The sequence below is a fragment of the Danio rerio genome, chromosome 16, assembly GCF_052040795.2.
Source record: "Danio rerio strain M-AB ecotype USA chromosome 16, GRCz13ab, whole genome shotgun sequence".
Taxonomy (NCBI): Eukaryota; Metazoa; Chordata; class Actinopteri; order Cypriniformes; family Danionidae; genus Danio; species Danio rerio.
In genome coordinates, this window is record NC_141036.1 from 17,529,630 (window position 1) to 17,548,283 (window position 18,654).

Here is an 18,654-nt window from a genome sequence, read left to right on the forward strand (position 1 = left end):
TATTTAATATTTTTCTATAACATATAGGTGTACTAGTTTTTGGCTTCAGTGCTGACTGATCTAATGTATACGCACAAATAAAATATTGTACCTGTATAGCGTCCTATTAAAATAATGAATTTAAAAAATATAGATTTATAAGGACTTATAAGGATATAGTTATATATGCTGAGCACTCAAAATGTAAAATAAAATAAAAAAAATCTTGTTTTATTCATAGTAAACATTTTAGTTTAACCTTCTGATAAAAAAAGATGGTCAAAAAGACTTCAAAACATCTATAAATATCTAGAACTTTAATATTTTTAATTATCTTTATATCAATTCTTGTGACTTTTTCTACAGCATTATTTCATTAAACAATTAAGTGCGTAAAAGACAGACAGAAAAAAAACTTTGAGGAAAGAATGACCTATAGAAAGAAAAACACAGACTATGACACAAAAACTCCACTCCTCGCAGTGTGATCAGCAGTAACCTTTATTCTGAAATCTTTTTTTTAAGCACCAGTCTTTCAATACACTTGAAGTGAAAGCAAGCGATTTCTTTTCTGCTTTGCATTACATACATATTTATATATATATACATATAGTCCTGCACTGTAAAACCCAAAATGTTAAGATAACTCAAACCATTTGAGGAAACCAATCGCAACAAACCATTTCAGTTCAAAAACAAATCCTAATGAGTACTGTGAACTTAATCCATTTGAGTAAACGAAGCAATCTGAGCACAGTAAAACCCAGTATATAAAGAGAACTCAAACCAACTGAGTACTGTGAAACCCAGTAAGTTAAGGCAACTCAAACCGTTTGAGGAAACCGATTGCTACAAACCATTTGAGTTAAAAAAATTAATCTATATTACTTTATTTAAGTTGAAGTAAGAGGGTATTTAATGAACTCAACACTGAGTTTAAAACTCTTTTCAAATCAGTAGAATTAACTTTCAGTCAATTTTGAATTAACTCATTTTATTTGATAAAGTGGCCTGTTGGGTTTTACAGTGTGTTACTCTTTAAATCAATATACTCATGTGCCACTGCTGCAATCCAGGTCTTATTCCTTCCCCTAAGATACTCAAGTAAGTCTAGGAAGAAAACACTTTTAACATAACATCTGACACTCAATCACTTTGCACATGTATCAATTTAAAGTGAATCCTTGGAGATCATTAAATATAAGCATACATCAGTTTCCACAGTTTGACATGTTGATAAACATTCCTGCGAGATGTTACTGAATGGCACAGGAAAGTTATGAATGTTATTCAGACATTCATTTAGACTCTTTCAAATGTATATGTTGTAATTTTCTTGTCAAGGTTCAGGACTTGCTTGCATAGCCAGCGTTTTAGCATACACAACTCTCCCTTCGTGTCTTCTAGGTTACAATATCATTGCATTCATACATTTATTGCAAATAAGCATTCTTTCTATAAGCACTTTTTGTTATTAGGTCGGTGAAGATCTTTTTGTGGAATTTACTAGTTGTTTGTAGCTACAGTATACTGTAAATCTGTAGTATCCAAACGTTTTAAGAAAAAATGTATTCTGTTACCGTGACAGATTTGTCTGACTCTCTTGCAATTTTTATACAAGAATAGATTTGTGATTATTGATTCTAAACATAGTTCTAGGTCAAATAGCAACAAACAACAAGTAAATTGCTGTAAAATAACCTCTTACTCATTGCAGAAACCTGGAGTGTTCGCTCCATACATAAATGCATGCATACATACTGTAATCTTACACACGTAGTTCAGCTCAGTGATGCAGAACAATAAAAAAGGAATTAAATGAGTTACTGTGAATGAACTATGGCTCAGTTGTGTACAGCACATCTTATTGGCAGCAGAAATCAGTCACAAAAAAAAACAAACAAAACCATATTTGACATATTAATGAATCAATCATCAAAATCCTTTGATTTTTCTGCACTTTTATCAAACAAAAAATATTATTTAATATCATAAGGCTGTTTCTATATACCCATAGAGCATAACTTCAGCAAAATCGAACAAATCTGCAAATCCCCGACAGAACTTCACAGTGGTCAGAGGGGAAAACCTAAGGCAGACACACAATGTTGTTCATCAGACGTTATGCAAAAATAGAACAAGATAAAAAGAAAAAATAACCTGAGGATGTCTCATAACATATTGTTCAAATGATTCAATTCTGCTCTGGCTCATCATAGAAAGTGATATGTACTATCATGTGTTTACTAAAACGTTCACTCTTTGTTTTTACTGCAGCGGAAATGTACATGCTGGATGAACAGCACCATGTTTTTAAAAGCAGTTTTCATTTCGTGTGTAGACGCTTTCCTGAATGTTTTATTTGGCACTGGAAAATATCTCTGCTAAAGTCTCTATTCTTGAATGCAAGCTGTGGTTTACACTTAGACTAGCTATGACTACAGATATGAATGACCAACAAAGCCAACAAGAAGTCGGTTTGTCAGTTTCTTTTCAAACTACTGTATTAGTCCCTGTGGGTGTTTGATTAGAATTAGACTGATTATTACAAATCATGTGAGGCTCTTGAGAACTTTTATCAGGAATCAGATTGCGCATTAATTTACATGATATACTGCTCAAGAAACTGAAAGATCATTCTGCAGCACATCTAACCAACCAGTATCTTACTTTTGTAGATTGCCTGGAAAGAAAATATGCTCATTAAGCCATTCGTTAGACCTACTTCTGAAAATATAGAGATCCATGAGTTCATTCTTCAATCGATTAAACCTTTAGTTTATTACCCAGCAGGCACACAACATCATAAGACATTATTATTAGGTTAGATCTGGGTCATGACAGCCACCATCTAAGGTTACGCTATTAAGATTACGTTATTTTGAAGTCCAATAATGTATTATAATAATAATGTATTTACATAGCACATTTATCGTGGATGGCCATACATTCAAAGTGCTTCATAATCATGAAGGGGTCTCTCTACACCATCACCAGTGTGGAGCATTCACTAGGATAATGCAACAGCACCCACAGGCAATGGCACCAGTGCACTCACCAGACACCAGCTATAGGGGAAGTGAATGAATGAGAGGCTATGATCGTAAGGGCCAATGGAGATAATTTGGCCAGGACACCGGGCTTACACCCCTACTCTTTTAAGAGAAGTGCCATGGGATTTTTAATGACCACAAGAAGTCAGGACCTTGGTTTAATGTCTCATACGGAAGACAGCACCCACTGACAGTTTGGTGTCCCGTTTACTTTTTACTGGGGCTTTAGGGCTCCCACAGACCACAGGTTGAGCTCCCCCTGTTAGCCTCACTAACACCACTTCCAATAGCAACCTAGTTTTCCCATGTAGTCTTCCATCCAGGTACTGACCAGGCTCAGCCCTGCTTAGCTTCAGTGAGGCAGGGTTGTGTTGGAAAGTGGTCAAAATGTAATGTCTGATAAATGTCATAGTGATTATGTCCATACAATGTCAAGGTGTAACATGATTAGAAGATGATATTTGGGTGATTTTAGGCTGATTTGAAAGTTGAACGTTGTACACTGACGTTGGGTTCTGACGTCAACGCGATTTTAATTTCAAGAGAAAATCCAACGTTCCCACAACATTGGGGTACAACATCAATATGACGTCATGTTGATGTCCTGTGCCTGCAGGGTAATATCATACTATGTGGGTTCATTATACTGGAAAAATCTTAATCTGAGGCATGCTTATAAAAAGTTGATGTGCACATTTATTCTCCATTTACATCTCAGAGTTTAAAAAAACACCAATAAAAAATATGGAATCATGATGTGATGTTTTGTCACAATTATGTTAATCATTGTCACAATTGTGAGAAAAATTAAATGATGAGAAAAAAGTTGCAATTGTGAAATATAAAATGTAACTACACAAAGCAAAGATGCATATTTGAGATTTTAAATCAATTGTACGATACCGTCAGAATAACAGCAAATGATGACAAATTTGATATACCGTAGTCACCATTACAAGTTATATTTTAAGTAACAAACAATTGCGAGATATAACCTTGCAATTATGTGAAAAAAGAAAAACTGTGCAAAATAAACTTTAAACAATTATTTTAAAAAAGCCAACTCTGAGATGGGCTTCTATTACACCCTGCTGTTAAAATGTAGTGTCAAACACCTCTTACCCTATATTTCTTTAGCCCATCTCTAAAGTCATTGTTATTAGACCTCTAACAACATAGGATGCGCCTAAAACTCCAAAAGAACAAGGAAACCATGATCATGAAAATAACTCGTTCTTGACAGAACATAGGCAGTGTGCTCCCAATACAACTGCAAATCAACAGACCTTTACATCAGGCACCAGTAAGGATTTAGCTATGGATACAAATGAGAATAATGGCAAAAGTGGGACTTTACTATTCAAAATAAAAACACCCTTAAAACACTACATATTTTTATGGACTGAAGCAGCTCTCATTTCTATAGCAGCGTTACATGTACAGCATGTTTATGAAATTCTTATTCTGAAGCCTATCTGCACCAGCAGAGAAAAAGGCTGAATATAACATATCTTTGGGACTAAAAGGAGAGGAAAAGTGAAAAGGAAATAACACAGCGGTTGACATGCGTAATGCTCTGACATGTACTCCGAGCCATAACATCCTCAAATCTCACTCATCTGACCTCACCTATCACTCATGTTTTCCACCCGCAAAGAGGAACTCAAAGAGTTCACAATTCTAACAGCGTATAGCCGAAACTTCGAAGCAGCCTGGCATCAGCACAATACCGTTAGCATGAAATGTCACACATTTCATGCAAACATGAGCTCAAAGATAGGGAACGTGCAGGCTACAGTTACCTTAACCCTTAACTAGCATGACAGCCTTGTGTTTACAACAGCTCAGACAGGAAGCACAACACACCTACTGGCCCACGGGTTACAGCAGCACGTAACGGTACATGCAGCAATGATTCGAGAGCAAATGTCCCCTCAAATTCTCTAGGAAATGGAAACTTTGTAAAACACTGTCAGTGATTCTCTGCCAGACATACGAAATCAAAAGGGATTGTGTTCGCTGCTGAAAATATGATGACTCAGACGTTCAGAGATGAGATCGGAAAACATGATTGATACTCACTGGCGGATAGGCTTGCTAAAGTCACATAATAGCAAACAAACTTAAGAGAGGACTCTCATCTTTAAAATCATGAAAGGTGTAAAGGCGTACCAGAAGGGAAAATGTCACAGAACATGTTTTTTTTTTTTTTTTTTTACAATGTAATTCCATTTACCCCCTCTAGAGTGACTGGACAAACATGCGGAAACACAACAAGAAGAGCCAGTCCAGGTTAAATGAAGCCATGAAGAGATGAGAGACACTTTTTCTTCTTTCAAACACCATCGTCGGATCAGTTGTCGTCATTATCTTCCACCTTCCTCCATTTTATCTCTCTCAGTTTCTCCGTTTGTATCTATACCCCCTCCAGGTATAGGAGAAGTGGATTTACTGTAAGGTGGCAGAAGGAAAAAGAAATCAACCCAAATATACTCGTTTCTTCTTTGGGAAAAAATAATATAGGTAATGTCTTTTTTTAATCTTCAGGCCAGCTTTAACCATGATAAAAAATATGTCCTGAAACCCAGAGGTAAGGAGCGTGAAATAAAATGGTCCTAAAATAAATCAGTTGCTTAGCAACAGATAAACAATCATAAACTGTATATTTGTAACAAGCAGACTGTGTGAGTGGAGTATATATCATCATATTTGCAGTGGTGTAAAGTAACAAATTACAAATACTTAAAATTACTGTAAGGACTTGTAATTTACTAAGTAGTTCAAAAAATGTGTACTTTTACTTTCCCTTGAGTATATTTTTAAAATGTAAATGAGTAAATCGCATCATAATGAACTACCTCAAGACAGGGGTTATTTATAATCGCAGCAAACAGTTTGGACACATTAAAAGTGTCCAATATGCCCAAAATCTTTACACGTATTGACCCAGAGACTGTTTAGATGCATGTCACTGATGAGAAAATGACAGATGTTTACTGTATGATGGCCTTAACCACCCAGCAGGCACAAGACGTCAACATGACGTTAGATTGACATCATACCGCAAAATCATATGGATGTTGCGTTTTGTTTGAAAATTAAAATTAGGTTGACATCAGAACTCAATGTCAGGCTGATGTCAGTGTCCAACATTCAAACTAAAATCAACCAAATATCAACATTTAATAATGTTACAGTTTTATGTTGTGTAGACGTTACAACTATGACGTCTATCAGATGTTGGATTTTGGTTGCCATACCTGATGAATAAATTTCAGTATTTGAAGTCAATATGACGTGGGTTTAAGATGTTGGCTCGACACTGAATTGTGGTCACTTTCCAACACAACCTAAAATCAACCAAATATCAACGTCATTTGACCTTGTTATTGGACATCAAAATAACGTAGTCCTTAGAGACTGGCTAGACTTGAATTTTGGTGACCTGATGTCACAATCTAAATCTACCCTAATATTAGCATCTCATGACGCTGTGTACCTGCTGGGCAATAACAAAATTAAATTGCACTACAGAATGTTACATTTACACACATCCACAAATTACATGTTAATGCATCAGCTTATGATAGCTTAATACTCAATACTCATGAGTACTTTTAAAAGGGCTACTTTTTACTCATACTTTGAGTAATATTTACAACAGATAGTTTTGTTCTACTTGCACAACATTTTTAGGCAAGTAATAGTATTTTTACTTGAGTATGATTTTTTAGTACTCTGTCCACCACTGTATATTTAGGACTTGGCGAGCTGTGCATCAATGGATTTGCTCTTCAGTGTTTGGACGTTCAGCAGTGAAATGTAAACCACACTGACCTGAACTGGACTGACGGTTTTAATTTACAAGAACTTCTATGTTAAACTGCTTTGACACAATCTACATTGTAAAAGCGCTATGGAAATAAATAACATGAATAATCAAATATTATCAATATATGTCATTTATCTATTATCCTATCATGCAGTTAGAGATTAAGCAGGTTGACTGTACCACTTCGGCATTAGATGAGAACACATTTTTATAAATCATTGGATTAAAAAACAATCTGAGATTGTAGTAGTTTTCTCTTCACTTACTGCAAAATGTTCACTCAGTCTGAATGTGCTTAAATTTCAGCAAGGACAAGTTATTGTCAATAAATCAATAAGTCAACAAAAACAGTTTAATGCATTTACATGCTGGGCAAAAGAAAAAAAAGCACTAAACGCCTGCCATTGTTATACTGGAAACACTAATGGATGTCTGATTGACAGACAGACAAACTGACTGCATGCATAGTTTCTATTTGAGAATTATACACACGGATGTTATTCATGATACAGTGCTCAGCATAATTTAATACAGCCCATTTTGAAAATTAATATTTTTATCCATTTCTCAGTGAACATAGGAAATACAGTTTGGTGCATTCAAACAAAATGTATTAAAATGATAATTTAATTATAGGCCAGTGTCATGCTGGCAATCAAAAACAAAATGACATGATATCACAGGCGATTGAGTGCACCTGAAAAGACATGAATGCCACTTCTCACAGAGCTTGAGAAGCTTACAGTTTTTTATGATCTATATAATTGGTAAAAAAGACTTGCAGGTTAAAGAAAAGACTTGGAGGAAGTTGCTGTGGGCTGTGGTGCAGATGAAAAGTTAAAATAAAACATGTTTTCATACAAAGATAGATCGATATAGTTATAGGTAACCTTAGAGATAGGTAACCTTTTGGTCGATGCTACAGAGCACTGTGCACCAGAACAGCCCGGCACAGAAACAGTTTCTTCCCTCAGGCAATCCATCTCTCTATCTCAAACTATCATTAACACTAGATGACAGTAATTATGAAACATCACTACTTGCTATATACTTTTTATACACATATACACTTATTTAACAGCATACTTTACATGCCAATTTGCATTACAGTTACACATACTGTATATTGTTGTATATAGTAATATATCTGTACATACACTTGTCAATTTGTATATTTGCATTCACTACTTGCTTCTTTTTGAAATATGTATATTTATTATCTTTTTGTCCTGTCTCTGTAATTCTGCTGCACTGTAGAAGCTCTGTCACGAAAACAAATTCCTCATATGTGTGAATAATAAACCTCTTTCTGATTTTGAATCTGATATAATACACTGAGATAGTTACATGTGTGCAACAGCTGTCGGTCAGGTGCACACTGCAGACACTACAGGCAAATGCCTGCATACTGCTTCTGCTCTGCTTGTGTGTGCGGTGTAAAAGAAGCATAACACGCAGTCATTTTGACTATTTTTTTAACTTTGTAATTTAATAACTTTGTTAAAATGAAACCCATACAACTATAGTATGCTGTTTTTTTCTAAATGTTTGTATATTTCATTCTAATATTTATTCATTCCTTCATTTTCTTTTCGGCTTAGTCCCTTTATTAATCTGGGGTTGACACAGCGGAATGAATCCACACAGAAATGCCAACTGACCCAGCAGAGGCTATTTAGTGCGAGTTAGTGCTGCTTTGCCTTATGGTCAGTGCAGTAAGAGACAGTATTATGAAAATACAATTCGTTAAAAACAAAATCTTACCTATGTTAAGCCTTTGTGATTTGTTTTCTTTGTTTGCTCATTACTACACCCGTACAAAGCGCTAAAGTCCAGAATCCTCGCATTGGCTTTAATCTTGACTAGAAATAACATTTGTCCTCTAAGCACTGTACAAATCTGGCAGCACTACTGACACATGCTCAGGGTCCGTATGTGATATCTAGTGTACATATCTATGGTCAAGACTAAAAGCAATCTGAAAATGCTGGACTTTTGTGTACAGGTGTAGTAACAAGCAAACAAAGAAAACAAAGCACAAAGGCTTAACATTTCATTAGTAAGATTTCGTTTTTTACTATTTTGTATGTTATGAACTTTTGTGCTTAACAGGTATTGATGATAATACAGTGTATTACTGCATTGACCATAAGACAAACTAACACCAAACTCGCACTAAATAGTAGGCGTATGCTAGTTTTGTTGAATAAAATAAGCAGACAATGTAAATGAAATATGACAACAATGCTAGAAACTTGTATTGAAAGTTTAGTTTCAAGAACACAGGATGAAAAGTGTGCAAAATTTAAGCCAAGCCAACAAAAGTGTCAAAATGCCATATATGATTAAAGATAATATGCATACTTGTTTCCACTCTGGGTGATGAGTCTCCTGCAGGTTTCCATCTGCACATCCAGTCCTCTCTTCATGCTGCACATCTCCATGTACTCATGAAGATGACGGTTCATGTCAGACTTTGCTGTGGCCAATTCCAACTACAGAGAAACAGATGATGTTAAACTGGTCTGATGGGCTTTTATAATCAAACTTCAGTCCTGACACCTCTATAAATAAGTTTTAAAGTAGATATAATCAAACACATGATCCAACTAATCAAGATGCTTAAGAGTATTAAAGACTAGTGCTATGCGATTAATCGAAATCAAATTGGAATCGCGCTCTGGAACGATCGTGATTAGCTAATCGCAAGAGGCTGCGATATGAAATATGTATTATTTCATTTCCCCCGCCCAGAGCAATTGCATGCATGTTGTAATTTCAACTGAATTGCACAACGTAACTGTGTGAAACACCCACAAAAAATAAAATAAAATAAAATAAAATAAACAGAAACAAAAAAAAAACTAACAAACATGAAAGAGCAGAAAGAGTGGGATGATGCCATCTGCCAGTTCAGAAGCTTTGATAGACAAATTAATATCAAAGAAAAACAGGACATCAGTAATATGGGATTATTTTAGTTTCAAAGTCACAAAAAATGTGTGTTTAATGCTTTGATAACTTCATGTGTATTTTTGCAGGCATTCATGGCTCACTATGCAGGTACAGTATGTGAGTCATCTGTAGTGACTGACTGTAATGTACTATATAAACATAATTTGTTTACTTACGACCAGCTGGAGCGCAATCCTACCCAAGAGGTAACTAATGCCATAACGCACTACCTCGCTAAAGACACGGTGCCTTTTGATGCAGTGACCAAAGAGGGATTTAAAAAAAATGTATCTAAATGCAGCATAGGAGATACACACTTTCGTCTCACACTTATTTGAGCTATTTTAGAGTACCACAGCTGTACGTTTAATGTCATGATATTTTGTGTAGCATCTGGGATAATTATTTATTTTTAGACAATATAAGCTACATAAAGGCTCTTATCAGTCATGTTAGTTTGCTGAGTGCTCTGTGTTTTTATAATTATTTATTTATTTATTTATTTATTTTGTATAATAAGCAACACTATCTTCCTAATTTGAGTTCAACTTGTTTACAGAAAGGCAAGGTAATTTTATTTGTGTTTACTGTTTGCTCTAGAGAAGAATCTGTGTTTCCTTTCTGATTATTTAAAAACAAATTTGAATAAATGTTAGAAAGTTAATATCTTTCCGGTTCCTTTTTTTAACTAACACTCCCAGAAATGCATAGAGACTCCCGGAACTTCTGGGAAACTTGGGATTTTTGAGTCAGTCTAAATACTGTCAGTATAATCTTTGTTAAATATAAATGTAATATCAGTATAAAAAAGCTCACTCACCCCTTATAGATAAAATACGTCAACCACTCTACCACTTCAGGTGAAATGATTTAACAGCACAACTTTTCCATTTGTTATCATTTTTGACAAAAGAAGTTTGAACATTTTCCTCAATTATTTTTAAATACATTAAACTTTGTGTGTGTGTGTCTGCGTTTTTGTCATTTACTCCCCATTACTTGTTTCAAACCTATATGATCATATTTTTACATTTCATTTTTTTTATATCTATTAAGCGCATTTAGACCATGCAACAACAATTTATTAGACCCCCAAATTACAAAACCAAATTTAAAACAATTTTATTATCAGTTTTGCTCAAAACTGCTCAGTTGCACACTAGTTTGATTATTTATAAATATCATTATAACCGTATTGAATAAATATTAGTTTTTCTCAGTGGCTTTGGTGCATTTATCACAAAAACATTTACATATAAAACAACAGTTAATGCATTTCTCAAAACAATTAGTCATTTGTGCACATCATAATAGCAGTTTCTCATTCCTTTCAACAAATTACAAAAGCTTTTGGACATGCATCAATTGCTTTCATACAACTCTCTGCTGTTTTATAACATTGTCATTTGCTTATGTCATGTCAGTCAAAATTAACTAAACTTGTGAATGCTGAATACTCATTCCATATTAAATTAACAGTCCTAGTTGTCTAAATCTGTGAAGCTAATTTTATATATTTAAAAAAAAAAACTTTAAAAATCTTTTTTTTTTTTCTTAAAAATATCCTCTAAGATGAACAATTTCATGAATTATTTACAGACCTGTGTATGTTGTAGGTTCAGTTCCAATATGTACTGCAATATTGTTTACAGTTGTGCACCGCTCTACCCAATGGAAGTTTATGTTTGTTGTAAAAAAGAGTTTATTTATTCTTTTGCACAATGCTGTGAATAAATTAGAATTGCAAAGAGCATCTGCAGTAAAGATGTGAAGTACTGTATACATATTCAGTGACTTGTACTCAGATACCTCACTAAATGCAGATATGTCTAACTTTACTGTAGTTTTCATATGGCTGTGCGAATAGTATATAGTGCTGTCTTGACCATTTTCAGGAAGTTTAACCAAAATTTGACTTTTTTTTGCATTGGAAGAATTTTACAAAGTAAACTCATAATAAAACATGACAAAGCCATTTGACTTTCTTGTTCATAAACAATGATGGCAGGAGTTTTCATCTTGATGACACTGACACTTTCATTGAAATAAACACATGCTTTTGCGCTTTATCAACTAGGTTTTGCAGTTTGTGCTAATTGTTTTGAGAAATGCATTGACTGTTGTGCAAATGTAAATAGTGTTGTGATAAATATACCAAAGCGACTGAAAAAAACTGTAAAATAGCTAAATATTATAAGCAAAAACAAAATTACATGATATCACAGGTGATTGTATTCTGAGAAAAGACATGAATGACATCTGATGAAAATTAATTCTTACTGGTCTTGAGAAGCTTATAGTTCCTTATGATCTACATAATTAGTACAATAAAGACTTGCAGGTGATAATAGACAGACAGACAGACAGACAGACAGACAGACAGACAGACAGACAGACAGACAGACAGACAGACAGACAGACAGACAGACAGACAGACAGACAGACAGACAGACAGACAGACAGACAGACAGACAGACAGACAGACAGACAGACAGACAGACAGACAGATAGATAGATAGATAGATAGATAGATAGATAGATAGATAGATAGATAGATAGATAGATAGATAGATAGATAGATAGATAGATAGATAGATATATAGATAGATAGATAAAATAACATTTTACCTCTATCTGATCTATAGTCTCCTGATATTCCTTCTCCCTGGACTTAAAAAGACATTCTGTGTCCTTAATCACCTTTTCCAAACACTCCTCCTGCTGAGAGAGAGAAAGAGAGAGAGAGAGAGAGAGAGAGAGAGAGAGAGAGAGACAGAGAGAGAGAGAGAGAGGGAGAGAGAGACAGAGACAGAGAGAGAGAGATGCCACAGAAACATTATCTCACTGCCAAAGCATAAGCACTCACTAGCAGATGAGATTTTACCAGAGGGAATATTAAATACTAGATTAACGACTTCCCTGATGGAAAACTTTGAACACTTGGAATCCTTTGAGCTTTCCATGAAATGCAACACAATTTCAGCAAACATCGCATTAACTAATGTCAGTAACATTTAGTATCGAACTGCCCACCGGCAAACTGGACAGAGTAGACTGACCTAAATATGAACAGTGTGTGTGGGTTGGCATGTGTCCATGTGTGCAAATCCTTCAACTGAATGACCAGTAGATTTCAATTCTATTTTAGAGACCTATTGTGAACCATGCGGATCTGTCAGCAGTGGTGTAATGTAACAAATTACAAAAACACAAAATTACTGTGATTGAGTAGTTTTCCTCAGGGATTTCAATTCCCCATGGAGTTTTAAAAATGTGTACTTTTACTTTTCCTTTTTTCTTGTCAATGGGGATTGGCTGAGAAAAAAAAACAGATAGAATCATAGAAACTATATTGCATCCTTTTGAACAACCTCATGACATGAGTGCGATAAAAAGGCAGCAAATCGTTTGATAGCATTAAAAGTGTCCAAAATACTTATATGCAATGACTCAGAGACTGTTTAGACTGGCCACATAGCCATAAACAATCACTAATTGCACAATAGAATGTGACGTTTTCACACACGCACAAATTACATGTAAATGCATTAGCTGTTCACAGTAAAACTCACTACTCCTGAGTACTTTAAAAAGGCTACTTTGTACTCATAGCTTGAGTAATGTCTACAACAGATACTTCTACTCTACTTGCACTACATTCTCTTCCCACCACTGTCTGTCAGTCACGATGCCTTCACTGTTTTATTCTTATTAGCTTTCATTAGAAACACCCACCTTCTGAAATAAACTCCCAAGTTTATCACAAACATGAATATAATACATGAAAAAGATTGTGAGGGTGCTTTCACACCTGTGAATTGATTAATTTGTTCTGAAACAGGGATTAAAATTGTTACAATGTTGGCCTTTATTCTTGGTGCAGTTTGTTTTCACACGGCAAAGTTTCTTAAATGCTAAAACAATTCACGTGCGAGTAAACTCTCGTCACATTGGTCAAAGTTTCATGGTTTATTTTGCCACTCAGCTGTCATGCGTCTCTATTTAATGTATGATGATGAGCAATAAAGACATCATAAACAAAAAGCTGTGCTTTCATTTTGAATGGTGACACCCACAGACATCATCACCAAGTATAAATCAGAGGTAAGACTTTTAGATACACAGCAGTTGGCTTATGCATTATAGGCTTTTACATGAAATGCACATTTACAGGTAGGAATGACTAATAATTCTCTCTTCATATAGCCGTATATATGCCTATGACATATCCATGATACACTGTAATATGGCCGTTCTCGGATCATATAACTTTCTCACTACAATCGATCTGCTCCCGAGTTCATTTCAATCGAGCCAAGACCATCACATTCAGGCAATCTCGGACCAATTGATTCGGCGTGGATCTGAGCACGATTGCTGGATTCACATATGTCAAATGAACCATGCTAACTGAGCAAATGAGACAAGTTCCGAAACAAAAGTCTAAGGGCTCTATTTTGACGGTCCATGCGCAGAGCGCAAAACGCAGGGCGCAAACGCTTTCAGGGCGTGTCAGAACGCGTTTTTGCTAATTTAAGGACGGGAAAACCTGCTTTGCGCCATGGTGCATGGTCTAAAAGGGTTGAGTTTATTTTCTTAATGAGTTATAGGTGTGTTTTGAGAATTAACCAATCAGAGTCTCATCTCCCATTCCCTTTAAGAGCCAGCAGCGTCGCGCCAAGAGCGCATTCGCTATTTACAGGACGCAAAGTAAGTCTAAGTGGGAAAAATGAGCATTTCACTAGCAAACAGTTAACAGTTAACAGTTTTTTAACAGAAAACTGTTAAACAGAGCATCTACTGCGTGAGAATGAGAGATAATGGAACTTCTTTCACATTCGCTCTTGAATAGGGAAACCTTTACGCACAGACATCAATTAGTCTATAAACAAATAATTTTGTTTGTTAAGCACAAATATTCGTTTCAAAACTATTTCTAAATTCAGTTATAATTTCCAGCAAACGAATAAATGAACAATAACAAAATGTGCTCAAAAACCTGAGTTATATCCTAAAACACATGCAGTGCCCCATATGGTCTAAAACCTGACAGGTGGGCAAATCTAAGCTTGTTTTTAATAAAACAAATATAAATATGGATATAATAAATAATACTGCTAATAATAATAACATTATACAAAAGCAAATTGTTATGAATGAACTGAAAAAGCCTCCTGAGATGATGAAGACATAAAAGCAGTGATTTTTCATATTTATGTAGGCTAGAATGTAATATGTTTTGTAATATTTTAATCCTTTATATTTATATCCTATATCTACTCTTATTATATCCTATATATATATCCTTAATATTTACATTTTTTCATATGTAAAGATATTTGCCTATTGCTCTCTTGTGCGTATTAAGCAGTGCGTAAGCGAGGTGCAAAAACTCTGCGCCGGAGTTTAGACCGGGTTAGTTTTGGTCTAATGAAAAATCTATTATAGTTTCTTAAGATAGCAACGCGCCAGCGGTCCGCCTCAGAACGCCTCCCTTTTTAGACCAGAACGCCTATGGGCACACAAATGAGCGCTTATGCATTTGCTATTTAAACAGCGTAGCGCAACGCCTCAAAACGACTCTTGCACCAAGCTGCAACTACCAAAAGATTATTGTGCCGTGCCTTGCGTCACACTGCGCCGGGTGTATGATAGGGCCCTAGGTGTGAAAGCACCCTGAGACAGCTATAAGTACAGACATAAGGAAATGAAGAGAGTGTAAAAGAAGGTAGGGTTATAAAATAGCATAGCATTATTGGAAGGTTTTGACTTGACTGTATGTATGGCATAATACTACACAATGTTGGGAAAGTTTCCCAGAGATGGGTAGCGACTAGAAGGGCATCCACTGCATAAAAAAGTGCTGGATAAGTTGCCGCTTTATTCCGCTGTGGCGACCCTGGATTAATAAAGGGACTAAGCCGACAAGAAAATGAATGAATGTTGGGAAAGATATAAAAACATAATTCTGGGAAAAAGCAAATGCAAGAAATTATTATTATTTATTTATTTTTTACAAAAATAAGATACAATATAAGATTTAGTTTTCTAAAAAAACTGTTAGATTGAAGATTAATTGTAAAGATAGATAGTAACATGGTAAAAAAAAATTGCAAAATGGTACTGCAAAGGCATTGCGAAGAAGCATTAATGTTTCATTGCAAATAAACATTCCCACAAGAACTTAACTGCTATTAAAGGATATTAAAAATATATAAAATATGCTGAACAAACAGCCGGACATTGCCCAATGACCAACATTTGGCTTGGAGTGTCTCAGCCCTAAGCCAATCAATTAAGAGGTCAAGTGCATACTAATGTAAAAAATACAGTAGTAAAACCAGTTTCATTTTAAATAAAAAAATTTATTGAAAACCCAGTGTCACATTAAAGTGTGTCAAAGGTTCAAAAAAGTCAAAAGGATAGAAAAGAGCATATACAGTACAGTTGAATCCAGAATTATTAGCCCCCCTGAATTATTAGCAACCCTGTTTATTTTTTCCCCAATTTCTGTTTAACGGAGAGAAGATTTTTTTCAACACACTTCTAAACATATTAGTTTTAATAACTCATTTCTAATAACTGATTTATTTTATCTTTGCCATGATGACAGTAAATAATATTTTACTAGATATTTTTCAAGACAGCTTAATACAGCTTCTGTACAGCTTAAAGTGACATTTCAAGGCTTAACTAGGTTAATTAGGTTAACTAGGCAGGTTAGGGTAATTAGGCAAGTTTTTGTATAACAGGGGTTTGTTCTGTAGATAGTCGGGGGAAAAAATGCTTTAAGGGGCTAATAATTTTGTCCTTAAAATGGTGTTTAAAAAATTTAAAACTGCTTTTATTCTATCCAAAAAAAATTCAACTGTATGACATGCACACTTTAATTCTTTAAGGGCTTTTAATGATGGAAACATTTCCATGTTTGCAAAAACATGTTAAAGGTGCCATAGAATGCATTGATACAGTAAGTTAAATTTCTCTCTGACATCTAAATAGTGCAGGTGTGTCTGATTGGGTTGAAACTAAACTTTGCAGGACACCGGCCCTCCAGGACCGAGATTAGGCACCCCTGGTTTAACAGGTCCATTTCCAACTATAGAAAATGGCCATACAAGTGCAAAATAATCATACTTCAGTTGTCCAAACTAAGTACATTTCTTCTTAAATGACAATCAACTGAAATGTTTGAGAGGTTTATTTCAGTTATAACAAGTTAAGCTATCTGGATTTACATGAGAATAAGGAAAACAATGTTCACTGAAGGTCGTTTCCAAACACTGAATACATCTTAGTCAACTTTGCCTTGATGTATCAAGATTTTTATTCTTTGGCACCTTTAACTAAATGAGGAAGTATTTTAATATAATAATAAATACCAATAAATGCCACATAAATACCAATGTTTCAAAATGAGGTGCACTAACCTCGCCCTGACTGGTGTCTGTTGTTACAGTGCATCCTGGGAAATCCTCCCAGAGAAGAAGCGTTTCTTCTGTCTCTTCCCAAGCCAGAGAGTCACAATCATCTTCAAACTCACACTCACGCCTAAAAAAAGATACATTTCACTAGTAACAAAAAGACTTTATAAAAAACAACAACAACAACAACAACAGCACATAAAGCAGTTGACAATTAAGGCATAAATATATGTCAAGTTCAAAGAATAAATTGGTGTGATGTATTTTTTTTTAACAAAATTAGGCCAATTTAAAACATACAACTGAACTTTAGCAGGACACAACTGGTGACAAATCTGATCTAAAAAAATTCACATGCCCAATAGGATTGTCATTAAAAAATCTATGTAATTTCCTGCAAGTGGAAAAAATGCAGGCATATAAGCATATACAATATCTGAGTTTGGAGGTGTGCAGTTAATCATGACAATATAGATAATTTCCTAAAATATGATCTGACTGTTGACTATATTAGCACCCCTTTGTGTTAGTAGTTATAGTTCAACTATAGTCAAGTATAGTTCTGTGTAGCTAACTGGTAAAGAATTGTGTTATAGCAGCACAACAATGGGTTTGATCCAAAGAAATACACATACTGATAAAACTGAAATTCACCAAACAAATTAACTATATCAGCATTCTGTGGTACTGTATTTTTGATTATTTCCTGTTTAATTTATAAAGTTGTTTAATACTGTATAGAGCACAATAGAAATAGCAATTGCTTGTCTAAAGAGTTTGCAAAAATCATAAAAGTAAATTTAGCACACTGGAAATAGGGGAAAAGGTGAGAAAAACATGTAAACTCCACACTATGGGCCCTATACACCCAGTGCAATGTGGTGCAAGGCGTGACGCAATTGTTGTTTGCTAGTTTCAGCTTGGCACAAAAGTCGTTTTGACATTTTGTGCCATGCTGTTTGAATAGCAAATGCATTTGCGCTCATATGTGCGCCCATAGGCGTTCTAGTCTAAAAAGGAAGGCGTGTTGAGGCGCATTGCTGGCGCGTTGCTATTTTGAGAAACTATAATAGATTTTTCAATAGACCCGAACAAAGCCGGTCTATTGTCCAGCGCAGAGCGAGTTAGTTGTGTGCCTCGCTTACACATTGCTTAATACACACAAGATGTAGAGCAATACGCAAATATATCTTTAAATATGAAAAATAATTAAAATATTTATATATATATAAATATATATATATATATATATAAGGATATATATATGATATAAATATAAAGGATTACAATATTACAAAACATTATTTTCTAGCCTACATAAATATAAAAAACAAACTTTCATGCCTTCTTCATTTCGGGGGTCTTTTTCAGTTTATTCGTGACAATTTGCTTTTGTATAATGTTATTATTT

The 18,654-nt window shown here is 34.8% G+C and overlaps 1 protein-coding gene across 4 annotated transcripts in view; it reads right to left on the bottom strand.

Moving 5' to 3' along the window:
* The window catches only part of iffo1b (intermediate filament family orphan 1b), a 47,639-nt gene that overhangs the window by 858 nt on the left and 28,127 nt on the right, over window positions 1–18,654 (bottom strand). Inside the window, exons 6-9 of one of the 4 annotated variants that reach the window (XM_087286825.1) lie at window positions 17,250–17,370; window positions 12,448–12,537; window positions 9,229–9,359; window positions 465–5,483 (exon numbers count right to left, since the gene is read on the bottom strand). In XM_087286825.1, coding sequence (XP_087142951.1) covers window positions 5,399–5,483; window positions 9,229–9,359; window positions 12,448–12,537; window positions 17,250–17,370 — 427 coding nt within the window. In that variant the 3' untranslated portion in view covers window positions 465–5,398. Of the gene's footprint in view, window positions 1–464; window positions 5,484–9,228; window positions 9,360–12,447; window positions 12,541–17,249; window positions 17,371–18,654 lie in introns of those variants that run through there. The other 3 variants (XM_087286824.1, XM_087286826.1, XM_087286827.1) reach the window with 3 other exon arrangements.